The sequence below is a fragment of the Epinephelus moara genome, chromosome 17 (genome assembly GCF_006386435.1).
Source record: "Epinephelus moara isolate mb chromosome 17, YSFRI_EMoa_1.0, whole genome shotgun sequence".
Taxonomy (NCBI): Eukaryota; Metazoa; Chordata; class Actinopteri; order Perciformes; family Serranidae; genus Epinephelus; species Epinephelus moara.
The window spans coordinates 113,207-140,015 of NC_065522.1; the positions used below are offsets into that span (position 1 = coordinate 113,207).

General features: G+C 43.3%; 1 protein-coding gene across 1 annotated transcript in view; it reads right to left on the reverse strand.

Annotated features, from left to right (window-relative positions):
- The window catches only part of sorcs2 (sortilin-related VPS10 domain containing receptor 2), a 195,905-nt gene that overhangs the window by 48,505 nt on the left and 120,591 nt on the right, over positions 1-26,809 (reverse strand). Inside the window, exon 7 of the mRNA XM_050066937.1 lies at positions 13,897-14,004. Coding sequence (XP_049922894.1) covers positions 13,897-14,004 — 108 coding nt within the window. The remainder of the gene's footprint in view (positions 1-13,896; positions 14,005-26,809) is intronic.

A 26,809-nucleotide genomic window follows, 5' to 3' on the forward strand; every position in this document is an offset into this window, starting at 1 on the left:
AGATTCAACCCTGAACTTACCCTGCTCCGGAGCAGGATAGCCGTTCAGAGGTAAGTTACCTGGTGATCTACCCCGATAAGAACTGAACCGGCTTCGTGAGACCGAAAACCCAGGGTTAACCCTGAAGTTACCTCGCTAAGGCCCCAGCTCAATCTTTACTGATATGATTCACTGTGTGCAGGTAACATTAGCGCTGGTAGAGAGAGGAGGGGCTGTTTGTGTCAACCAGCAGCTCAGTTTAAAACTATGTGCCCAATTTTAAGATAAGTGTCAAACTTAGTCTACATACAGACAGCTGTCATTGTAGCTTATTAGTACAATTTGTTATTAGCCAAATTAGCGTGCTGTCTAAACCACCATTCAAGACATGGTGAATGAGAGACCGCGGACAGAGCATATTGAATATCACTGTCTACATGTTTACATGTTCATGCTTGCTGAACACATGTATTGATAAATTATTGGCTTCTTACTCGCTAAGATTTCTTCGCATTTACAGAAATGACTTGAATAATTTTCAAGTTATCTTCACTTTGTTTCCACCGTGGCCACTCAGCTGTTCACCGATTACGTTTGACATATAGGTGTGTATGTGTGTGGAGGAGGTCAGCCCTGGCACAGAGCGCAGGTGAGCGGCTGCAGGATGATAATGAATTAAAACAAAATGTGTAGAAGTACCGATAAAATAACTAATACCGCCAGAGCTTACAGTACTACGGTCTGTGATAATTTGGCCCAGGGCTAATTTAGAACCGGGTTTTCGGTACCCATCCCTACTCTTAGCTGTGCTTTCATTATTGTTAGCAGAGCCAGATTGAGTGATTTGTGACAAACTGCATTGCTTTATTTCTACCTTTTCTCTTACTGGGAATGTTGTTAGGCTATTGGCAGCTGTAGAAGAAGTAGGCCTACTCAAAAAAATTTTTTAAGAAAAACTATTAATAGCACTCAGCAAAAGTTAAAGACAAAGTCCTGCAGTCAGGAGAGGTATGATCAGCACAGTATACCCAAATTCACTTGAATTTTATTCAAGATTGGGTTTTTAATTCTTAGATAATCCCAGTTGGGGCTGGGCCGATCCTCGGTTACGGAAGTTGGCTCTTGGGCCATGGAATGTCTCCTCTCCGGCGGGGAAGGAGCCGGAGCTTGTGGAAGAGGTTGAGCGCTACCGGCTAGATATAGTCGGCCTCACCTCGACACATAGTTCCGGCCCTCGAACCCAAGTCCTTAAGAGGGGTTGGACTCCCTCCTTTGCTGGAGTTGCTCCGGGTGAGAGGTGGAGGGCCAGGGTGGGCTTTCTGATAACCCCCAGACTCTCTGCATGTACCAACGTATGTTCACCCCAGTAGACGAAAGGGTTGCTTCCCTGCGCCTTCGGGTCAGGGAATGGGTCCTGACTGTTGTCTGCGCTTATTTGTCGAACAGCAGTTCAGAGTACCCGCCCTTTTTGGAGTCCCTGGGACGGGTGCTGGACAGTGCCCCGACCGGGGTATCCATTGTTCTGCTTGGGGACTTCAATGCTCACGTGGGCAATGACAGCAGGACCTGTAGGGGCATGATTGGGAGGAACGGCCTGCCCGACCTGAACCCGAGTGGTGTTCAGTTATTGGACTTCTGTGCGGGTTGCAGTTTGGCCATAACTAACACCATGTTCGAGCATAAGGATGTCCATTGGTGCACGTGGCACCAGGACAGCCTAGGTCGCAGGTCAATAATTGACTTTGTAGTCATATCATTTGACCTGCAGCTAATTGTTCTGGACACTCGGGTGAAGAGAGGAGCAGAGCTGTCAACTGATCACCACCTGGTGGTGAGTTGGATCAGATGACAGGGGAGGACGCCGCGCAGACCTGGCAGGCCCAAACGAGCAGTGAGGGTCTGCTGGGAACGCCTGGCGGAAGAACCTGTCAAGATGATCTTCAACTCCAACCTCCAGGAGAGCTTTGACTGTGTCCCGAGGGCAGAGGGGGACATTGAGTCCGAATGGGCCTTGTTCTGCTCTGCCATTGTCGAGGCAGTGGTTGTGAGCTGCAGCCGCAAGGCCGCTCGGGCCAGTCGCAGCGGTACTCCCCGAACCCGCTGGTGGACACAGAGATGAGGGGAGCTGTCAGGCTGAAGAAGGAGGCCTACAGGGCATGGTTGGTCTGTGGGTCTCCGGAAGCAGCTGATGGGTACCGGTGGGCCAAGTGGAGCGCAGCAGCGGCAGTCGCGGAGGCAAAAACTCGGGCGTGGGAGGAGTTCGGTGAGGCCATGGAGAAAGACAATCGATCGGCTCCAAAGAGGTTCTGGCAAACCGTCCGGCGCCTCAGGGGGCAACTTGCTCACACTATTCACAGTGGGGGCGGGGAGCTGCTGACGTCAACTGGGGACATTGTCGGGCGGTGGAAGGAATACTTTGAGGAGCTCCCCCATCATCAAGAAAGGGGACCAGAGGGTGTGTTCCAACTACAGGGGGATCACACTCTTCAGCCTACCCGGTAAGGTCTACTCCAGCTGACCTCCAGCACCTGCCTCAGGTGCAGGAGTTTAAGTATCTCGGGATCTTGTTCACGAGTGAGGGTAGGATGGAGCAGGAGATTGACAGGCGGATTGGGGCGGCGTCAGCAGTGATGCAGGCGCTTAACCGGTCCGTTGTGGTGAAGAGGGAGCTTAGCCAGAAAGCGAAGCTCTCGATTTACCGGTCGATCTACGTTCCAACCCTCACCTATGGTCACGAGCTCTGGGTAGTGACCGAAAGAACGAGATTGCGAGTACAAGCGGCTGAAATGAGTTTCCTCCGCAGGGTGGCTGGGCTCAGCCTTAGAGATAGGGTGAGGAGCTGGGACATCCGGGAGGGACTCGGAGTAGAGCCGCTGCTCCTCCACATTGAGAGGAGCCAGATGAGGTGGTTCGGGCATCTGGTAAGGATGCCTTCCGGACGCCTCCCTTGGGAGGTGTTTCGGGCATGTCCAACCGGGAGGAGACCTCGGGGCATCCCCAGGACACGTTGGAGGGATTACATCGCCCGGTTGGCCTGGGAATGCCTCGGGGTTCCCTCAGAAGAGCTGACGGAAGTGGCAGGGGAGAGGACTGTCTGGGCTTCTTTGCTGAGGCTGCTGCCCCGACGACCCGGACCTGGATAAGCGGAGGACAACGAGTACGAGTACATTGGATATTTAAATGATATATTGACTGCTGAACTTGAAATGGTTTTGGTTTTCATTTCCAAAATCTGGCCATCTTTTTAATAGAGTACTTAAGTAAATGAAACCTTACCTACATTCCACCACATACACTGTATACATTTACTGTTTTTCAACCAGTTGTTAAGTACTCTGTTTCTACTTAGTACTTATACTAATTACTAACAAATACTAATAGTTTTTGAGGTACACATTTGTGCTACTGTATAAAAAAGCATCAGCCTGTGACATTAAAATCTCACTCCAGCCAAGTAGCCAAAGTTGGCAACCCTGGGTGTAATATAATTCACTATCATGAAGAACTGTAAAAACTGTTTGTCAAGCTCCATCGATAATTTAACAAAGAACATGTTTTCTTGCGGTGGCCTCTCTAAAATGAGTAGTTACTATGTATTCAGTTCATATATCAATCAATCAATCAATCAATCAATCAATTTTATTTATAAAGCCCAATATCACAAATCACAATTTGCCTCACAGGGCTTTACAGCATACAACATCCCTCTGTCCTTAGGACCCTTGCAGCGGATAAGGAAAAACTCCCCCCAAAAAAACACTTTAACGGGGAAAAAACTGTAGAAACCTCAGGAAGAGCAACTGAGGAGGGATCCCTCTTCCAGGATGGACAGACGTGCAATAGATGTCGTACAGAACAGATCAACATAATAAATTAACAGTAATCCGTATGACACAATGGGACAGAAAGAGAGACAGAGACAGAGAGAGATGCAGGACAGACGGTAATGACAGTAGCTTACAACATTACTGAAAGTAATAATATTATAATTATGATTCTGGCTATTGTGGTACAATACGTTGAAAGTAAGTATTAATATCTGATAGTATATGTCTGTGACAATAATAAACCGCTGACACATGGTACAGCGGAATAGCAGATAAATTGTGCACTTTTTGAAAAAAGCATGAAATTTCTACCATAGTTAGTACATACCATAAGGTTTATTTTCAGATGTGGAGGGAAGTTAGATTTGACCTCTGAGGCCCGGGAGAGGTCAAATTCAAGATGGCCGCCAACAATATTCAAATATGCTTAACTTTGGAACCAAACACAGTAGAAAAACATTTAAGGTGACATTTCCAACTAAATTTAGGGTGCCTATTCAGTTAGTGATACTTTGGAAATCACCAGAATTCAAGAAAATGCATTTAGGTCAAAGTCATGGTCAAATTATGCAACGGAGTGAGACAAAAGGGTGCAAAAAGATGTTTTATTTCCAACATAATAACAGTAATGATAATGATCATAATAAATGTATTTACTTACAATATTTCAGTAGGCCTACTATGCTTCTTATACTGAAACTTGCTTTGAAATCAGTAATAACACATTTACATGCCAGCTATTAGCTCTCAAGCCTGTTTGATACCGGCGGCACAGTATTGAACTAGGCTACTTTGCTATAACCATTCCCTTAATTCAGCTATAGTCCTACTTCACATAAATTACCAAGCTGAAATCTCTAGAACATGCGCTGTTCAATCATTCAACTGACTTCAACTCATGTATTTTCCAGACTGTCTTCTAGTTTAGCTAGCAGAATTATTTTGATCAGTGCCCGCCATTTATTTTTTTTAATTTTTTTTAATACCACAGAAGCTAGCTAGCTAACTAGCTAGACAGACACATTCCCGGCTACAATCAAATGCAATGTATTTGCATGTTAATGCTTTACTCAAGTATACTTATATTGGCGGCGTTTCCCAGATGGCTCTCAGCGCTAAGAGCTTCTTAAGAATGCTCTTAATCCTCCCGTGAAAGAAAAACGCGTTTCCCAGATCGCTCTTAGCTTAAGAAGATCTTTCACTAAGAAGGAGGTGTAAGATCGAGCTGACCCACTCTTAACAGTCTTCTTAGCCAAACGCTCACAGATCCAGCCGCGGCAGGCAAATTAATATTACACTAAGCAAGGAGATACTAAAACAGTGTGCACCGTATATATTTTGATCTATTTTATACTTCAGATTTATATTGTTTAGCATTAATTGGTGACAGAAAATAACAAATTTCATTCTGCAGGGAAACGCGTGTCCTTACTTATGACAATAAAAACTTTGAATCTTGAATCTATATGTTTTATGAAGACCATATGTGCGCTCAAAGCTGTGGCACAAGTTACGCACCGAAATCTAGCAGAAGAAAAATAATAAGAAGAAGAAAAATAAGTATGAGGAATAACAACTGTGTTCCTGTATGTGCTGTGCACATCAGGCACACAAATAAAATGAATCATCATGACTATCATTTATCATAATTTGTCTGCACATATCCCACATCTGCATGCACATATGAAATAGTTTACCGCATCCAAAAAATGCGTCAGGGCACAACAGAAACACATCCACCCTCCAAACCTACGACATTCAGATATCAGGCAACTGACAGGTGTAATTGGGCTCAGCTGGAACCTCATCAAGGGATGCTCCACCCGCTACTCTATATAAAGGCGTTGCCACATCACACATGTGTGAGATACCATGGCTGCTTTATAGCCATGGCTGCTAACCCACAGCGTTGCTGTGTGCGAAGCCAAACCGTAAATGTAAATGCATTTGTGTGTCTGCACTTCAGCCCACTCGACGTGCTGTCAGACCGGGCTGTCCAAATGAAGTACCGAGATACAACGCCTCATCAACTAGTGTCTCCACACATCCGGAGGGCAACCCGGCGCAATTTCGCCCTCAGCCCGGAGGTGCAGTGCCTGGCCTTTTTGCGCAGTGGGGAGCTTCCTGGACGTGGTGGGAGATGGCACCGGCCTCAGCAAGACGTCTGTGTTTTTTTGTATAAATATAATACATTTCCTCATGATTCTCTTACCAAGACTATTTCTTATTTAGTCGTAGTCTTGTTTTCATCATGAAAATAGGTCATTAATAAATATTTATCGTCTTAGTTTTTCATTAGAATTATTAGAACACACGAGCAGCAGGGAATGCACTAGCATTATGTAGCAGTGCTGTGTGTGACTTAAGTGCTGATTAAGTGGTGGGTGATCGATTTGCCTAACATCAATTGATTTAGATTCAGCACCGCGGTAGTGGCCAGCTCCTGTTAAGAGCTTCTTAAAGAGCGATCTTAAGAGTGATCCTAAGAAGGGCGTTAAGAATGCATCTGGGAAACACTCGTATCTTAGCGACCCTTCTTACCAAAGACGTTCTTGACTGTGCTATTAAGTCTTAAGATCGCTCTTAGTCTCTATATACAGACTCTACATTGAATGTAGAGTCTGTAGGCAAAACCCGGAGATCTTGCCTCCGGAAGAAGAGCGGAAGAGCCCTGGTTTCCGGTTGTAGGCTGTTTGTAGTCCGCGTGATATTGACCAATCACGTTTGAGCCAGCTGCTGTTGTTGCCAGGTTAAACGGTCCATGCGGTGAACTAACGAGGCGGAACATAATTGCGCTGCAAACTCTGAATCCATCGCAATGGTTCAGCAATGGTCCGACTTCCGTTTATATATAAGTAAATATACTTATATATAAACGGAAGTCGGAAACGGAAATTCGCCTCCTCCACCCAAATCAAACCGGAATGCCAAAAAATTGGGGGTCTGCCCCCAGAGGCTGTATCGCCGTCTGCCAGAAGTCAGACGCCGAATACAGCCGATGGGTTCCGAGAATGGATCGCTCTTAACTGGGAAACGCAGCCATTGTCTGTATGTAGTCAGTCAGTTTACCTGGTAGGATATTTATGTCAGAAGTGCTCTCTGTCTCGTCACTTGTGCATTCTGTAGCCTACTCATCATGTTGCCAACTGACTACATCGCTACTGGCATTAGCTACTGATGCTCTAGAGGGCCATCTGCTGATAATGATGTGCTTAGCAGGAAAAAATAACCACACATCCCAGTAAATAATAACTAATTACTGAATAATACAGGAGAGTAAAAAGTAATTGAAATATGTTTTGGGGTTCATTTTAAAAAAAAAAGAGGGGAAAATGTTTTTGTCTTTTTTAAGCAAATCTTTACCTTGACCTCAATGCATTTTCTTAAATTCCATTGATCTCAAAAGTATCACTAACTGAATGGGCATTCTAAACTTAGTTGGAAATGATACCTTAAATGTTTTTCTATTGTGTTTGGTTCCAAAGTTAAGCAAATTTGAATATTATTGGTGGCCATCTTGGATTTTACCTCTCCCAGGCCTCAGAGGTCAAATCTGACTTCCCTCCACATCTTAAAATAAACCTTATGGTATGTACTAACTATGGTAGAAATTTCATGCTTTTTTCAAAAAGTGCACAATTTATCTGCTATTCCGCTGTACCATGTGTCAGCGGTTTATTATTGTCACATACATATACTAGCCTAAAAATCGAGATTATATTTATCTGAAGACAAAACTATTTTCCTACCATACTTAGGTCATAAACCCACGAATGTTAAACCACTCATTGCAATCCGTGACAAATATAAACGTTACAGTGCTTTTATCCAGCAAAACCGCAGCTCTGCTGTTTACTTGCATTTGTTTGCAGACTAGTCTTGCTCCCTCCAAAATGGCAGCACCACTGATGTGTTGCTGCAACGGACTGACACAGTCAATGTGGCGTCTATATACAAACAGTTGGGTGCAAAAGTTTGGGCAACCCAAGTCAAAATTTGGTTTACTGTGAATAGCTAAGCAAGTAAAAGGTGACCTGATTTCCAAAAGGCAAAATGCTAAAAATGACACATTTATTTAATATTTTAAGCAAGATTACTTTTTCTTTTTTTATTTCAATCTTTGCCAGTTTCAAAATGGCAAAAAAGTAAGAGCCTGAAGCAAAAGTTTAGCCACCCTACATGGTCAGTACTTAGGAGCCTCCTCTTTGGCAAGTATCGTCTTTCAGAGCCTTTCAGTTCTTGTTACGATAAGATAAGATAAGATACACCTTTATTGATCCCACAATTGACTAGGCATGCAAAAGAAAGTACAAAAATACAAGAAACAGCGATAAATAATAATAATAATTATAATAATAATTAAAAGTAGATAATAATGAGCAGTGGATTAAAGAGAGCATATCTAGTGCAAGTGACTGTATGGGCAAAAAACAGCAACAAGGAGACAGTAAGCTTATAATGGTGTTTATAAAGTGCCCATAGTGTCCATGAAGTGTCCATGGTGCAATTTATTGGGAGCAGTGCTGGTTATGTAGCCTGACAGCAGCAGACAGGAAGGACCTGTGATAGCGTTCCTTCACACACTTTGGGTCAATCAGTCAATCGCTGAAGGAGCTCTCCAGAGCTTTTATCTTCTTCTGCAGGGGGTGGGATGTTCCAGAGATTTTTACCCATTCTTCCATATAAAAGGCTTCTAGTTCTATGAGATTCTTGGGCCATCATGCATGCACTGCTCCTTTGACGTCTATCCACAGATTTTCAATGGTGTTTACATTGGGGGACTGTGAGGGCCATGGCAAAACCTTCAGCCTGCTCCTCTTGAGGTAGCCCATTGTGGATTTCGAGGTGTGTTTAGTATCACTGTCTTGTTATAGAAGGCATCCTCTTTTCATCTTCAGCTTTTTCATAGATGCTATGATGTTTGCTTCCAGAATTTGCTGAAATTTAACTGCATCCATTCCTCCCTATCCCTGTGAAATGTTCCCCGTGCAACTGGCTGCAACACAAGCCCTAACCATGATTGGTCCACCCCTGTGTTAATAGTTGGACAGGTGTTCTCATGTAATTCTGCACTTTTTTTTCTCTCCAAACATACCTTTGCTCATTGTGTCCAAAAATTTTCAGAAAGCATCAGAATACCGGACAAAATCACAAATCTTCCTAATGGGTCAAGTATGGTGGAGGGGCTATACTGCACATTCTCTTTGATAAGTATGGCAACACCTCTGGCCTTACTGAAAATGTTAAAATGTCTGTGAGACCCAGGGTCTATTAAGGCAATGGTGTTGATTTAGTTTCAGATGCTGTGATTCATCAGTTAGGACTTGATGTTATACAGGGCTTGCCCTGGAGTTTCAGCATGCTTCATGACAGAGCATAGGTGTTTCGGCCCTCTGACACATCATCAATTGTGCACCTCAACATCATTGAGTGTTTTGGCCTTTATCACAAGACACCTTCTTTTGAGGGAGGCCCACCACAGGCTGATCAGGCCTGGGTGTGTGTCAGAAGGTTGGCTCCTCTGTGGTCACCTAGGGGCCCAGACGGGATCCTTTCTCATCAGCCATAGCCAATGACTGCACCTCTCAGCTGTACTGGTCAGCCTCTGTAGCCTACCTCGATTAGTCGCACCTCAGCTTTCCAGCCTACTAGTAGCCGCTTCAGTTACAAGGTCAGCATAGTGCTCACAGGGCTCTCAAGGCGAGGTACACCATTGAACACAATCCTGTTAGACCTGGGTAGCTGCGTTGTCATGGGCCCCTCTCGGTTAGTGCTTAAGTTAGTTCTGTATGCCCCTTGTTCCTGTTCATCAGGCACTCCACTCAATTCATTTCTACTCTACAAGGTTCTTTTCAATCATGAAGCAGATTTTTTTTGTGTGGGAGTTTTTCCTTATCTGCTGTGAGGGTCCAAGGACAGAGGGATGTTTTATGCTGTTAAGACTTGTGCGGCAAACATATTTTAATGTTTTGTGTGGAACACAGGATGAGTATCTTATGTTCAGCTATTGAGATCCTCAAAGAATCCTAATCCTACATCATACGGTGCAAGGAACTAGGACAGTGAAGATTTTTTTCAGTGGCAGAATAAGAGGACATGGTTTTCTCTCAAACATCAGCATTTGCAGGATGAGCCCATTGAGAGTACTGATACGTATTTTTAAAAAGCGAGATAGCGCATGGGCTACTTTTCGCCAGTCCAGAGATCTGGCTGACTGGGAAATATACAGGCAATTGAGGCACAAAAGTAAAGTCATGACGAGAAATGCGAAATGTAATTACTACAGAGAATCCCGCACAAAATTTTAAAAATCCAAAACAATTCTGGAAGAAAATTAAAAATATAACTAATATGTCTGATAAAACTTCACCTGATCAGATTAAAGCCACCAATACCATAATTCAAGATCCATCACTAGTTGCCCAAGTCTTTAATGAACATTTCTCCTCGGTCTGCTCTGCCTCAGTCCCGGATCCCTGTTCTAGTAGCGAGTCCAACAATGCTCTACCAAATTATAATTTCTCCTTCAAGAAAATTACACCTGTTGAGGTTCACTGTGCCATCAATAATTTAAAAATGAGCAGTGGTCCTGGATTAGATGGCATTGAAACTAGAATTTTAAAACGTTCATCCGTTCATACCCTCTTTGTGATTTATTTAACATGTCTCTATCTTCTTATGAAATTCCTGCTATATGGAAATGTTCACGCATCACTCCCCTGCATAAAGCTGGTGATCCTCTTGAACCCAGTAATTATAGACCTATCTCAATTATTTGTTCTGTTCCTAAAGTTTTTGAAAAACTAATATATGATCAATTATCACATTGCCTCAATAAGTACAACATCTTGTCACCTTTTCAATCTGGTTTTCGTTCAAATCACTCCACAACTACTGCTCTGCTGAAATTTACAAATGACATTTTTTCTGCATCAAATGATGGTAAACTAACAGCGGCAATTTTCATTGATTTGACCAAAGCCTTTGATCTCGTTGATCATTACCTTCTCTTAGTCAAACTTTTTTCGGTTGGTCTGTCCCGTGATGCTCTGCTTTGGTTCAATTGTTATCTCCACAATAGAAAACAATGTGTTATGATAAATGGATGTAAATCGGATATGTTAGTCCAGCAAGGTGGTGTGCCTCAAGGTTCAACTCTCGGTCCACTTCTTTTTTTAATTTTTCTTAACAATCTTCCCTCCATTTGCACAGATTGTCGTGTTCAGCTTTATGCAGATGATACACTAATATATACGTCCAGGACTAATGTAAGACAAACTGAATCCGCACTACAGTCTGATTTTAATGCTTTACAGCAATGGCTCTTAAATAATAAATTACTTCTTAAAAAAACTAAATCTCACTATGATTTTTGGTACTCCGCATAACATCCAATCCAAATCTAAAGCATATTCATCCTGTGTTATTACATGTTTTGATGGTACACTTCTGCAAAAAGCTGAGCACACCAAGTATCTGGGCCTGTGGCTTGACTCTGAACTTTCATTTAAATGTCACATCAATCATATTGTAAAGAAAATGAACTATGTTATTGGTGTTCTTTACCAGTCCAAGAACTGTTTTTCATTCACTGTTCGAAAGACACTTGCTTTGCAACTTGTTTTACCAATTCTGGACTATGCTGATGTTGTGTATCAGGCAGCATCCAGCACAAATCTTCTTTCTCTCACTGTTTCTTACAATAGACTTTGTAGATTTGTTCTTGGCTGTCCTTTCACAACTCATCACTTCGTAATGTATGATGCTCTGAATTGGCCTTCCCCTACTATAAGAAGACAGCACCATTGGCTTCAGTTTGTCTTTAAGCGTATTCATCTTGATTACCCTTATTATCTCAGAGAATTTATGGTTCATTTCTCCTCCGATTATCAATTAAGACACTTGGCACAGCTGTTTTTTTCTGTTCCCGCAGTCTCTAGGTCAGTAGGTAAAAAAGCTTTTAAGTTTAAAGCGCCATGTGATTGGAATAATTTACGTGTTAACATTCGGTCCATATCATCTTTTCAGCTATTCAAAAATACGCTGTCCTCCCACTACAGAGTCATTTGCACATGTCCATGACAATAACACTCTTACAATTACAGCTGCAATTTCTAAACATTTTTTCCTCAACTGTATGTTCTCAATGTTACTGATACTTGATATATGACCAATGAAAGACATTTTCATGTTCAGGTTTGAATTTGAATTCCAGATATCCCTTGTATATTGTGATTATCAAATCATTTAGCATATTGCATATGTGCAACGGTATTTGATATCCATTGTTGTTTTGTTTGTTTTGTTTGTTTTGTCTTGTCTCCTGTCTCTTTTATGTTTTGTCTTGGTCTTGTATTTATTTATCTTTTTGAATTATTTATCAATTTATTGTATATAGTCGTTATAGCACCTCCTTGTAAACGAGATGGCACATCTCAAGGGGTTATTCCTAATAAAGAATTTCAAACATTTATGAGTGTGTGTGTGTGTGTGTGTGTGTGTGTGTGTGTTTGGTACATGGCAGATAATTGTGAGTGAACCTGAGTTTTCAAGTCTCTCCTTGTGTGTAACTGCCTCCTTGTGTGTGTGTGTGTGTGTGTGTGTGTGTGTGGCCATCTCTTTGCCCTTCTCAGCAGATTAGCTGGCCTTATCTCCAGGCAAAGGCCTGGAGTCTGAGATGCTGTGACAAGTCTCACTCCAGCGTACTGATGAAGAGATTTGGGAAAAAAAAAAAAAAAAAAGATGGAGAGAGACAGAGGGAGAGATGATATTTCTTAAAAGCTAGAAATCTTGAAGCTTACATCAACAATTTCAGAAGCTGCTGATAGTGAACATTCGGTGCCAATATTCAGGCTACTAATTTTGATTTTTGAATTGTCAGGGCTGACTCTTGAAACAACAGAATATCTCCATACTGCTCATGCGTAGTGATCCAAGTGTCCTGAAGCCCCGACATAAAGAGTTGTTTGGAAAAATGTCTTTCAAACTCTGTTTTAGCCTCATTGTAGCCTGTAGCTCTAACTGCTTCTGTGTACACCGAGCTCACGTGTGCATGCTTGCGCACGACACCAGCGAAAACACATGAACACACATGAAGGCGGTGCCGATGTCTCACGGTCTTGCGCAAGCGCACACACGTGAGTGTGTGTGATGGGAGAGAAATTTGAGCTCCTTTGAATGTACTGTATAGGCAGGCAGCTCTGCCCTGTTTGACCTTCTTAAAGCTTATTTATACTCCCGAAAATAGATTAATCTGTTTCAAACATTGTAAACATCACTGCCATCATACAGTAATTCCATCAGTGTTTTTATATGATGGAATAGCCAATAGATGACACCAAAGGGATGAGTCAAAAATTTCACACAGAAACAAATGAGGCAACAAATGAGGTTGTAGCATTGCACCTTTAAAAGGATGAAACTTTGTAGATGGCGGAGGCCTGTTGGCCACGATATACATCTTAAAGGCGTAGGAGGGGGGGACAAAAGGTACTGATTTACATGGCCCAAAGGAGTCCATGAAAATTGCTTGTAATAATAATAATTTTAAAGTCACAATCACACCAAAATAAACTGGGCTACAACAAATAGTAGTAGTCGAATAAACAGGTAGACACAAAACTTTTCATTAAAAGAAGCCTTTTGCTGCTGCTCCAATGCTCCCCTTGACCTGTGGCTAGATGCATAAAACTCTGTACATATTCACAACTAAACCTGTATCTACATACAAAGAAAGAAATATGCTTATGAGTTAAATTATTTAAAAAGCCAAACATATGCATTGTCTCAATAATCTTGATAATTGTGGAGCTGGTTGTACATGCATAAGGCTCATTTGAACTCCCACAGTGAGCCATACATGGATGGAGAAACATCTTTATAAACCATATGGCATATCAACAGTTAACGTTCACTCCATCACTCAGATCTGTTGATGAGAGATACAGCAAATTTAAAGTCTACAGACTTTAAACTCAATAAGACTCAATAATGATGAATTCAGCTGAACCTAATAAGAGTTTTATTTTATTAGTTTGACAGCAGTCCTGAAATTGAACACTTTTCCTTTTGAAATTGTGATTTCACTTACGTCATAACCAGGGTCTCATCTCCTGGCTCGCTCAGGAGTCCATCGACAAACACAGAGGTGCTGGTGAAGTTGTGAATGGTCCACGTCCGTCCTTCATCAATGCTAAACCTGTGAGGAAACAGGCAGTGTTCACAATTACCACTTTGATGAAAGTCACTTCACTGTTTCCAAAACAACCTTGCACTAGAGTTAGTAGTGACTTTATTACAAACACCAACACTCTCCCAGGGAATTAACCATTTACTAAACCCCAACCTTGTCAACAAAAAACTTTAAAGTGTTTGGAGAGAGGTGTCTTCTTTTATCGCTTTTCTAAAACTAAAATAATTTAAAAGAAATGAAATGAAAAATGGGATCAGCTGTAGCATGATCTGCAAAGGTTAGCACGCTTGGCCAACCAGCTTACTAGTAGGTACAGTAGTAACCTAGTGTTATTTCAAGTAACCTAGCATTACTTCTACACCCAAAGAGCACATTATCAATTTACAACATTATTTTCTTAGGTAACGGGTTATGATTACAAAAAGCATTATCTTAGAGCAAAACAACAGTCCGAATGTTATTATTTTTTTCTTAACATATCATTCTGAGAGCTGTCCAATCACTAAAGACATTGAATCCTGTGTTAAGATAAATGTTTAAATACTATGTTTGAGTTATATCCATTTTGTGTGAAGTAAAAGCTTTTAAAAAGTAAAGAAAAAAAAAAAAAAAAAAAAAAAAAAGTATGGACAAGGCCCGAGATGAAGACTCATTTTTTATTTTATTTTTTATTAATCCCCCTGAGGTGAAATTCAATTTTTTCACTCTTTTATCATTAACACACAGGTCCGAAAGACACACACATACACAAACAGGACATATACATGCACAAAGTGGAGAGATGTCAGAGTGAGGTTGAGGGGTTCGGTGCCTTGCTCAAGGGCAGGAGGTGAACTGGCTCTTCTCCAGCCACCAGTGCACGCTCCATATTTGGTCCGGACGGGTACTTGAGCAGGCGACCCTTCAGTTCCCAACCCAAGTCCCTATGGACTGAGCTACTGCCGCCCCTCAGGTATGCAGAAAAAAAACAAGTGGAGCAGGAATGTGCCTGTGTGTCCACAATGAGAATGTTATGGTCTGCGTTTCCCTGTGATTTATGTTCTGGTCTGTGTAGTTTTCTGTTATGTTTTGGTTTTTGCCCACCCCGTGTCTCCTCAGTGGCTGGCCTACTTTCAGGCTGATCGCTGCGAGGCACACCTGATGCCCATCTCACAATCACTCACATCTCCATAAAAGCCCAGTCCTGTCTCCACCACCTCGCCAAATAATTCTGTCGCGTTTGGTAGTGCCAGTCCATGCTCTTCTTCAGTTTCTCAGGTGACTATTTTTCTCCAGTGTTTGGTCCTTGTGCTCTGCTCTGATCTTCACCTTTTTCCCTCCTGTGTTTATTCAGTGTGCCACTGCCTCGGAGTTTGCTCGTGCCATCAGTGTTCTTCAGCGAAGACGTCAGTCAGCCCCAAGCAGCCACGGCCTGTAGTAACAGTTTGTGTTTGTGTATTTTTCCTTTTTGTGTGCGTCTCTGGAGAGGCAAAATAAACCTTTTTTTGAACTTTCTCAGGAGTCTCCAGCCTTTTTGGGTTCAGCTGTACTCAAGCCATAACAGAATTATCTGGCCATCATGGACCCAGCGGAGACAGGATGTTTTAAGTAAGCTTTAGCAAGCCAGGGTGCCATGGTGGGTCAACACGACTCCACCTTGAAGCTTGTAATCTCAAATCTGCAGCAACTAGCCACCAGCGTGGCGCAGCTCTGTGGAAGGATGGACACCATTGCCACCCATCTCTCCACCCTAACCTCGCCCAGGGACCCCCCACCTCTACCGCCATCAGTTCCAGAACCCGCTGTGACACCTCCTTTGCTGCTCCGGGAGCCCTACATCCCCACACATGCCAGGTACTCAGGTAATCTAGGGAAATGTGCACAGTTTTTACATCAGTGCTCATTAGTGTTAGGCCAACAGCCACTCACGCCACAGACCAATCCAAACTCACATTCATAATGAGTCTACTTACTGATGAAGCCTCAGCCTGGGCAGTAGCTATCTCCACCCACACCCCGAGGTTATGCTCTGACTACACTCAATTCACACAAGAGAAGAGAAAACTTTTTGATCATCCCGTTAAAGGGAGAGAAGCCACGAGTCAGTTTCTCCGACTAAAATAAGGTTCTCAACCTCTGTCTCAGTTTGCTTTAGAATTCCGCATATTAGCAGTTGAAAGTGGATGGAATGATTCTGCCCTCCAGGGGGTTTTCCTAAAAGGTCTGTCAGGGGAGATAAAAGACGAGTTAGCTGCTCGATATGAGACCACTAATCTGGAGGAGCTAATTAACTTAGTTATTAGACTAGACGACAGGCTGAGGGAACGACGCAGGGAAAGAGCCCTGTGGCAGAGGTCCCATCCCATAACCTCCCCCTCTGCCGGCTTAAGGGGACCCATCGCCATGCCCTCGACTCCAAGCTCCAGCGTTACCGGATCGGACACCGCTCATTTGACTCCGGCGGTCCCCGATGAATCTATGCAGCTGGGCCGGGCCAAGCTGTCCCCCTAGGAAACACAGCGATGACTGAAGAATCGTCTCTGCATCTACTGCGGTCAGAAAGGTCATTACCTCGCCCATTGTCCAGACGTGCCAAAAGGCCAGGCTCATCAGCAGGCAGGGAGATGCTGCGTGAGCCAATACCTGCCCGTCCAGGTATTGATTGACTCAGGAGCTGATGACAATTTCATTGACTCTGAATAAGTAAAACTCCATGAACTCCCTGTGTATGAACTTGTGACCCAAAGACAGTTCAGGCCATAGAGGGCAAATTAATCGAGCGTGTAACACACAAGACTCACCCCCTGAAACTCACCTTGTCTGGCAACCACCATGAACATCTAGAACTTTTTGTCATTTCATCTCCCTTAACTCCCATAGTGCTCGGGTTACCCTGGTTAAAAATTCACAATCGTCACATAGACTGGTCTACAAATACTAACCACAACTGGAGTGATCACTGCCATCAACATTGCCTGTTTTCAGCTGTTCCAACACAAACTCCCCGAACACCTGTGCCACCTGAGAACATTGACCTGATTAATGTCCCCAGAGAATATCTTGATCTGTAAAAGAGACAGACCCCTTTCGCTACCACCACACCAACACTATGACTGAACCATAGACTTGCTCCATGTTCATCGCTCCCTACCAGAGGACTTTATAACCTCTCAATACCTGAAAAAGAAGCTATGGAGACAAACATCACTGATTCCCTTGCCGCAGGCCTCATCTGACCCTCTTCTTCTCTCTTAGGAGCTGTGTTTTTCTTTGTTGAAAAGAAAGACAAGACATTATGACCCTGTATAGATTACACTGGGGTTTACGACATCACTGTCAAAATTAGATACCCTCTCCCCCTCGCTGACTTAGCCTTCACTCCACTCCACGACGATACCATGTTCTCCAAACTGGACTTAAGAAACGCCTACCACTTAGTCAGGATCCGTGAAGGTGATGAGTGGAAAACTCTTTAACACACACCTGGGTATTTTGTGATGCCTTTTGGTCTGCTGTTTTTCAAGCGTTTGTAAACAACACACTAAGAGACATGCTATAAAGATTTGTTTTTGCTTGATTTTCTCGAAACGTTTTGAAGAACTAGCAAGGCTAATTTTGCAAAGACTCCTTGAAAACAGACTGTATGTGAAGGCAGAAAATGTGAATTTCATGTTTCAACAGTATCTTTCTTAGGTTTTGTGGTTGAGAAAGGGCAGTTGAAGCCAGATCCAGAGAAGGTCAAAGCAGTCACAGAGTGGCCAGTTCCGGCGACAAGAAAAACACTACAGAGGTCCCTAGGTTTTGCTAACCTCTATAGAAGGTTTATTCATGACTACAGTCGCATAGCTGCTCCCCTCACCCAGTTAACCTCAGTAAAGAGATCCTTTGAATGGTCACCTGCTGTCGAGACAGCATTTGATAAACTGAAAACAAGGTTTGTTAATGCACCTGTTTTGGTCCACCCAGATCCTGAATTGCAGTTTGTTGTTGAGGTGGACGCCTCAGACTCAGGAGTGGGGGCCGTCCTCTCCCAATGCTCGCCTGCGGACAAGAAACTCCACCCCTGTGCGTTCTTCTCCCGCCGCCTGACCCAAGCTGAGAGAAACTATGACGTGGGGAACCGAGAGTTGCTGGTTGTGGTTATGGCACTCTAAGAGTGGTGGCACTGATTGGAAGGACCCTCCCATCCCTTCATCATCTGGACTGATCACAAAAACCGTCATACCTCCGTTTAGCCCGGAGGCTGAACTCCCGCCTTGGTGGTCCCTGTTCGTGGGGAGATTTAACATCACCCTAACCTTCCAACCGGGCTCCCGAAACATCAAGCCTAACGCAATCTCCCGGCAGTTTGCTCCAAGGGAAGAGAAAGCCACAACTGAGACCGTCTTACCCTCATCCTGTGTGGTCAGAGCTGCCAGGTGGGAGGTGGAACAGCTCGTCCAGGAGGCCCACCAGGAAGACACAGATCCAGAAGGATGTCCCCCGGGTCGATTATACATGCCACCGTCCGCAAGATGTCCAGTCCTCCAGTGGAGACATTCCTCCATGCTTCCAACCCCCTCTGTTTCCCAGCCAGGAGACTGAAGTGGTGGTTCCATCAGTCCAAGCCCATTTCCGCCGAGCACACCGGGTCTGGTGGGAAGCCTGCGCTGCTTTTGAAAGGACATCAGCCCGGAACCAGCGGATTGCCAATCGCCACCGGACACCTGCTCCAGATTACCAAGTGGGCCAACAAGTTTGGCTCTCTTCATGAGATCTCCCTCTCCAGACGGATTCCAGTACAGTACATTGGTCCCTACACCATAGAACGCATAGTGAACCCCAGTGCCGTCCGACTGAAACTCCCCGCTGCACTCACGGTACACCCCGTCTTTCATGTTTCTCTCATCAAACCTGTGGTTGACAGCTCCTGTTTTGAACTTTCTCTGGAGTCACCAGTCTTTTTGGGTCCAGCTGTACTCAGGCCTTAACAGAGACAGTTACCTGACACTATTAGGTCATTCCTTTAGCTGATATATGTTTGAAAAAGAGAAATCATCATCACATGACTCCAGTATTTACAAGCCTACAGTTTTTTAAACTACAGGATTACAGGATTTTTAAACTTGAAGAAGAGACGTGGGGAAGGTGTTGTTGAAGGGGAAGCTTTCTAAGGGAATTTAAGACGATATAATACTTGACTAGCTAAAGTCTGTTTCCAGAACTGACTCGGGTTTATTTCTTGTCAGTGTTTTTGAGCTTAAATATACTCTTTTTGCATACAATATTGCTAGCCTCAAGTGCCTTTCTTTAGAGTGCATTAAGAAGTTTTTTTTTTTACAATTTCAATTTCAATTCAATTTTATTTATATAGCCTAATACCACAAATCACAATTTGCCTCAGAGAGCTTTACAGCATGTGACATCCCTCTGTCCTTTGGACCTTCACAGTGGATAAGGAAAAACTCAAAACCCCTTTAATGGGGGGAAATAAATGGTAGAAACCTCAGGAGGAGCAACTGAGGAGGGATCCCTCTTCCAGGACTGACAGATGTGCAATAGATGTACAGAACAAATCAACATAATAAATTGCAGTAATCCATTTGACAAAATTATACATAAAGAGAGACAGAGACAGAGAGAGAAATTGAGACAGAGAGAGACCGAGAGAGACAGAGCCAGAGAGAGATGCAGGGCAGACAGTAATTATAATAGCTATAATAACACTAATTTTAGTAATAATATAATAATACTAATAATAAAAGTAATTGTGGTAGCATATGTTGTAAGTATATATTAATATATGATAAATGAGACCATTTTTTTCTGTGTCACAATACTGCCTAGCTACAGCTTATAGAATCTGGTCACAATAGCGGTTGTTCTAACCAGTAAAAACAGGAAAAGGAAGATCTGCCCATTTCACCACCAGGAAATGTAATTTGTAATCTGACGGAAGTTGGTTGATGGAATGATCTAAATGACAAAATTTGTGCTTTGATACATCATTTAAAAATTGCATTATATTTCTTGTGTAACAGTAGACCTATTTGTTTTTGAGACAAACAAAGCCAGCCCTCAGCCCTGCTTTATTCACTGACTCCTGCAGTCAAAAGTGGCAGCAGTGCTGAGTAAATTACTGCATGATGCGGATCAGTGAGGGTCCAAATTGGGATAGAGCAGTGTTTGGCTTGCACTGCAGGCTGTGTGTGTGGTGATGATGTGCTAACAAGGTCCCTTATCATGTGCATGTGCACACGCAACACCAAGAAATCCTTAATAAAGCAACTGTAGTGACCCCATATACAAGATATCATGTTGAGACTCCAATCTGTCAGGCCTCTCAGCCGCTCTGCTTCCCCCAGTTATTAGTCAAGTTTGTGTTTATCATTCCCCTGTCTTGTGTTTCATTATTTTCATTCACTTCCTGTTTTGCTTTGGTACTCACTGTTGTGTCTCGTTTCAGGTGACTTCACTTCCTGTCTTTGTCTGATTCCCTCCAAAACCTCACCTGGGTCCCCTCCCCCGTGTGCCTCACCTGTGGACTTGGTTGCTTTAATACACTGCTTCTCAGATTATCTCGAATGTCTCGCATTTGGGTTCACCTCACCTTGGCTTAGTTCCCTGACATAATCACACTAAACAGACACAGCTGTTGGGGAGAGTTTTGGAGGGCAGTGTCTTTCACCTTTGCCTTTGTGTTTGGCCATTCAGAACACTTATAAACAACTTTGCCCTCAGATGTGGTTGGACAACACAATTCATTCATATAAAAGCTTTAAATGCAGGGTGTTGGTGGCTTAGTGGGTAGAGCAGGTGCCCCATGTACAAGGCTGTTGCTGCAGCGGCCCAGGTTTGAATCCAGCCTATGGCCCTTTGCTGCATGCCCCCCCCACCCCCCCGCCTCTCTCCCCCTTTCATGCTTACCTGTCCTGTCCATTAAAGGCAAAATGCCCTAAAAAATATCTTAATAAAAATAAATAAAAGCTGTGTTTTGCATTCACGATACCAATACCAAGTGAGTGCTTTATTAAATACGTATAATCTGACGTGAGTGGCCTGTAGTATACTATAAAACTTTAATTAATAGCCCAAGCTTTTATTTGCTTCAATCACTGAACTCAAATTATTATATTTAGATCAGGAGTCTACATGGGAGGGGGCCTTTTTTTTCCTTTCACACAAAACTCTTGCTCAGTAAAGATGGAAAATATGATCAACTTGTTTATTTAAAGCAGTATGACTATTAATGTTTTGAAAATAAGGCTGTGGAAAAACATCAATTATGATACATTAATTAATCTGAGAGAGAGAGAGAGAGAGAGAGAAAGAGAGAGAGAGAGATCTTCCATCTTCAATACCTAAAGTGACATGCAAAAGGACATGCTGTTATATGTATACATATGTGACAATAATCATATGTGTATAATAACAGTAGAAGTATGACTAATGATAACAGCAGCAGCCGGAGGCATCTGGCAGGACCACGGCAGCAGCACAACCACACACGTCACACTATCCAGGCACTGCTGCTGATATAAGTTAACCTGCGAAATAGTGGAGCACAAAGGCTCCAGAGAAGAAGCCGAGTTAGTGACATTAAGTATGGCCGAGTTAGCAAGATGCAGTAACAGGACATGTGAGAGATAGAGAGAGAAGGAGAGAAGGTGCCCGGTGTGTTATAGGAGGTCCCCTGGCAGACTAGGCCTAAGTCAGCCTAACTAGGGGCTGGTACAAGGCAAGCCTGAGCCAGCCCTAACTATAAGCTTTATCAAAGAGGAAAGTCTTAAAGGACAACTTTGGTATTTTTCAACCTGGGCTCTATTTCCCCATGTGTATGTGTGCGTATGATTCATGGGTACCACTCGTTCTAAAAAATGCGAAATGAGCTAAAATGGTAATGGGGCCAAATGCGTCCCGTATAAAAGTGCTTTTTTCACCACTGACTGGTTCAGATCGCCAGTGCTATCTCTGTAAATAGCATATGGTAGCGGCCCTGGGGCAGTGGTGAGTGTGAATGAGTGGAGTCAGCTGTCAGTCAGTGTTGGAGCAGAAAGGCGGAAGTTGTCCCCGCTTGGTAATGTAAATGAGTATGTGTGTGTGAAGTGTGTATTACACTAGAAGAGTCAGAGGACGGAGTCTTTTACGTGCTACCCCCTGGAGTGTTACCGGAGTTTTTGGAGTGCTCAAATAAACGGGCCTTTTTCCCGAACGCAAGCACAGGATGTCGCGCAACACCCCGTACAGCTTTCACAGGCTGCCTTTGTCGGACGGCGAGATGCTGAAGTTGTGGCTAGTTGTGCTACAAATGGATGCTAACACTCCTGTCCAGACACTGCGCCTTGCAGACCATCGGGTCTGCAGTGCTCACTTCTCCCAAGATGACTACTGCCAGCCGAAGAAGAGAAGACATCCAATCCCGAAACACCTCTTCCTCAAGAAAACGGCTGTCCCACGAGTAGAGAGAGCTACAGACACAGTGGAGCAAAGCTCGTGACATCACACAGCCCAGAGGTAAGGGAAAGGCTAAGTTAGCATGCTATTTACAGAGATAGCACTGGCGATCTGAACCGGTCAGTGGCGAAAAAACACACACTTCACACACACATACTCATTTACAATACCGAGCGGGGACAACTTTCTGCTCCAACACTGACTGACAGCTGACTCCACTCATTCACACTCACCACTGCCCCAGGGCCGCTACCATATGCTATTTACAGAGATAGCACTGGCGATCTGAACCGGTCAGTGGCGAAAAAAAGCACTTTTATACGGGACGCATCTGCCCCCATTACTGTTTTAGCTCGTTTCGCGGCTCAATACTGAACCAATTTTAGAACAAGTGGTACCCATGAATCATACGCACACATTCACATGGGGAAATAGAGCCCAGGTTGAAAAATACCGAAGTTGTCCTTTAAGTCTAGTCTTAAATGTGGAGACGGTGTCTGCCTCCCAAACCGCAACAGGAAGATGATTCCACAGGAGAGGAGCCTGATAGCTAAAAGCTCTGGCTCCTGACCTACTTTTGGAAACTTTAGGGACCACGAGAAACCCTGCATTCTCGGAGCGCAGTGTTCTGGTGGGATAATATGGCACTATGAGCTCTCTAAGATATGATGGAGCCTGACCATTTAGAGCTTTATAAGTTAACAGTAGGATTTTAAATTAAATTCTGGATTTTACAGGGAGCCAGTGCAGAGAAGCTAAAACAGGAGAAATATGATCCAGTTTCTTAGTTCCTGTTAGTACATGTGCTGCTGCATTCTGAATTAGCTGGAGAGTTTTTAAAGACTTATTAGATCTACCTGATAATGGGGAGTTACAGTAATCCAGTCTAGAGGTAACAAAAGCGTGGACCAATTTTTCTGCATCTTTTCGGGTCAGGATAGGCCTAATTTTGGCAATATTACGCAGATGAAAAAATGCAGTCTGTGAGGTTTGTTTTAAATGAGAATTAAAAGACAAATCTTGGTTGAATATTACTCCGAGGTTTCTTACGGTAGTGCTAGAGGCCAGAGCAATGCCATCTAGAGAAACTATGTCATCAGATACAGAGTCTTGTGACGTGTGTGGTTGTGCTGCTACCGTGGTCCTGCCAGATGCCTCCTGCTGCTGCTGTTATCATTAGTCATACTTCTACTGTTATTATACACATATGATTATTGTCACATACATTTACTATCAGATGTTAATATTTACTTTCATCATATTGTACCACAATAGCCAGAATCATAATTATAATATTATTACTTTCAGTAATGTTGTTGTAAGCTATTAACATTATCGTCTGTCCTGCATCTCTCTCTGTCTCTGTCTCTCTCTCTGTCTCTCTTTCTGGGCCCTATTTAGATGGTCTAAAATGCAAAGCGCCAGGCGTGCAGCGCATAGGCGTGTCCCAGTCACTTGCTAGTTAGACAGCGCGTTTTCAGACTGTGCGCCATGGCGGAGAGTCTAAAAGGGTTGGACTTACTCTGTGAATTAGTCATGGGTGTGTTTTGGTCGTATCATTCCATAAGCCAATCAGAGTGTCACCTCTCATTCCCTTTAAAAGAGGCGCGATTGGAGCGCACAGCGGAGAGCTAGTTAGATGGCGGACCTACCAACTGGAAAGAGTGAGCGTTTTACAGCTGAGGAGACGATAAATGTATCTCTATATCGACTGTCCGGTCACATCTGATGTCAGATGAAAGGGGATTGGCACCGTTTGGCACGTTTGGCACGCGTAATGGAAATCCAACCTGTCACTACCTCAGCTTCTTCTCCGGAGCCTTTGTGCTCCACTGTCTCTCAGATTAACTCATATCGCAGCGGTGCCTGGACAGCGTGACGTGTGTGGTTGTGCTGCTGCCGTGGTCCTGCCAGATGCCTCCTGCTGATGCTGCCATCATTAGTCNCCCGTTAAAGGTTTTTTTTTGGGGAGTTTTTCCTTATCCGCTGTGAGGGTCATAAGGACAGAGGGATGTCGTATGCTGTAAAGCCCTGTGAGGCAAATCGTGATTTGTGATATTGAGCTTTATAAATAAAATTGAAATTGAATTGAATTGAATTGAATTCGATTAACACAGCTGCAATCTAATAAGTTCACATCCCTCTCAGCCAACCACAAACAGCCACAGCATCAGATAGGGAGTATATATTCAGCATCTGCCATCTTAGAAAAGTCAAAAGAAAAGAAACAGAGTGAGCGCGTACGAGAGAGAAACGCTGTCAACAAATTGTAAAATAGGCTATTCAATTTATTTTATTTTAACCCGGGAGGTTAGTGAGCCCAGCTCCCTCTCCAGCATCCTGAACCCCCCCGCCTGAAGGTGCAGGATGGGCTGGTCCCCGTGGCTGCACTGTCTGGTCTGGCTGCGGAGCTGGGGTCATCCTCCTCCTCCTCCTCCTCCTCCTCCTCCTCCTCCTCCTGACAAGATGATATTTAGTTTTACGTTCTTAAAGCTTTTTTTTTTTACATATACATTTGTACTTGTAGGGCTATAAGTTTACATTTTTAGTTCACAGAAGCTGGTTATTGTTGTGTTTATGTCAAAATAAAGTATATCAAACGTTTTCACATCTTTGATTTTGTGATTCACATGCCAAAATGATCACAATTCAATTGGGAAAGACAAGTTCATTTTACAGGCTATGCATCATCAGTCCGTGGAGGTCTGCTCGCAGTTCTGTATATTCGGACACTGCGAGCTTGGACCTCCCAGATTATGATGATCATTATTACAGCGATTAGATCATTCTGATTAATGACTGACCATTAAGACGTGTTTCTGAAAAATATTTTCATGTGCACAATAATAACCTTTCACATTGTAATCATATTTTTATTTGTTAACTTTTGCATATGTGTGGCTGCTCTGTGTGTGTCTGAGCAGAGTGCACGCGCGTTGTGCACCCGCCTAGAGACGCATATTACTAACTTGTTTAACAGCGAAATACTGCACCGTTGACTTTAGACCAGGTTTTTGTTGGTCACTGGCACATTTGCTTTTTACATCATCTAACTAGCAACGCGCCATGACTGCGCCTGACCACTCCTCATTTTTAGACCAACACACCCAGAGAAGCGCAAGTTCATTTGCTAGTTAGACGACGAGGGCGCAGGGCGTGAAAATGACAACTGCGCCTACATCTAAATAGCAATGACCCTTGCGACATGGATTATGCACCCTCCGCCGTCCGCTTTAGACCATCTAAATAGGGCCCTCTGTCTCATTGTGACATACGGATTACTGTTAATTTATTATGTTGATCTGTTCTGTACGACATCTATTGCACGTCTGTCCATCCTGGAAGAGGGATCCCTCCTCAGTTGCTCTTCCTGAGGATTCTACCATTTTTTTTTCCCTGTTAAAGGGTATTTTTTGGGGAGTTTTTCCTTATCCGCTGTGAGGGTCCTAAGGACAGAGGGATGTCATATGATGTAAAGCCCTGTGAGGCAAATTGTGATTTGTGATATCGTCTGTCCGTCCTGGAAGAGGGATCCCTCCTCAGTTGCTCTTCCTGAGGATTCTACTGTTTTTTTTCCCCGTAAAAGGTTTTTTTTTTGGGAGTTTTTCCTTATCCGCTGTGAGGGTCCTAAGGACAGAGGGATGTCATATGCTGTAAAGCCCTGTGAGGAAAATTGTGATTTGTGATATTGGGATTTATAAATAAAATTGATTGATTGATTGATTGATTGATTAAATTACTTATACAGCAGATATATAACACACACGTACACACACACCCCTTAGCACGCATACACAATAATACTAATACTAATATACACGTGTTAAAAGGTGAAAATATATGCGATATACAGTATGTTTTTACTATCACAAAAAGCATTATGGCCTTCAATAATAAACACTACAGTAACTCTTCAATTCATATCAGTCATGTTAATGAGGACCTCACCATCTAATAATTAGTGACTGATGAAAATATCGCTGGTGGGTCGGGAGGGTGGTACAAAAAAAATGAAGCAGCATTCTAAGTATTATATAATTTGGCTAACTTACAGAAACATTGCGTAAGTCCACCTTCACCTTCTGTGTTCCTCTCTGTCCCTCTCCTACTCATTCTGTCTCTTGACACACATACTCACAGCTTGAACAGTGCCGTGGCACTTGTCTCTGTCCTCAGTCCTGACATTTGTGCTACAAGTTCAAATAAACACAAGAAATTTGTGCTCTCGAGAAAGGATCAGCGCTCAGTGAATTACCCTCTTTAGCCCTATGATAAGCTATTATGGCAAGGCTTAACTATACAGACTAGTGAGCAATGATAACTAACACGTCTTTGGGGTCATCAGGTGGTAACCTCCTTTCACCAGTGTTTCGTCTAGTTGGTCCCATGACACCTCCAG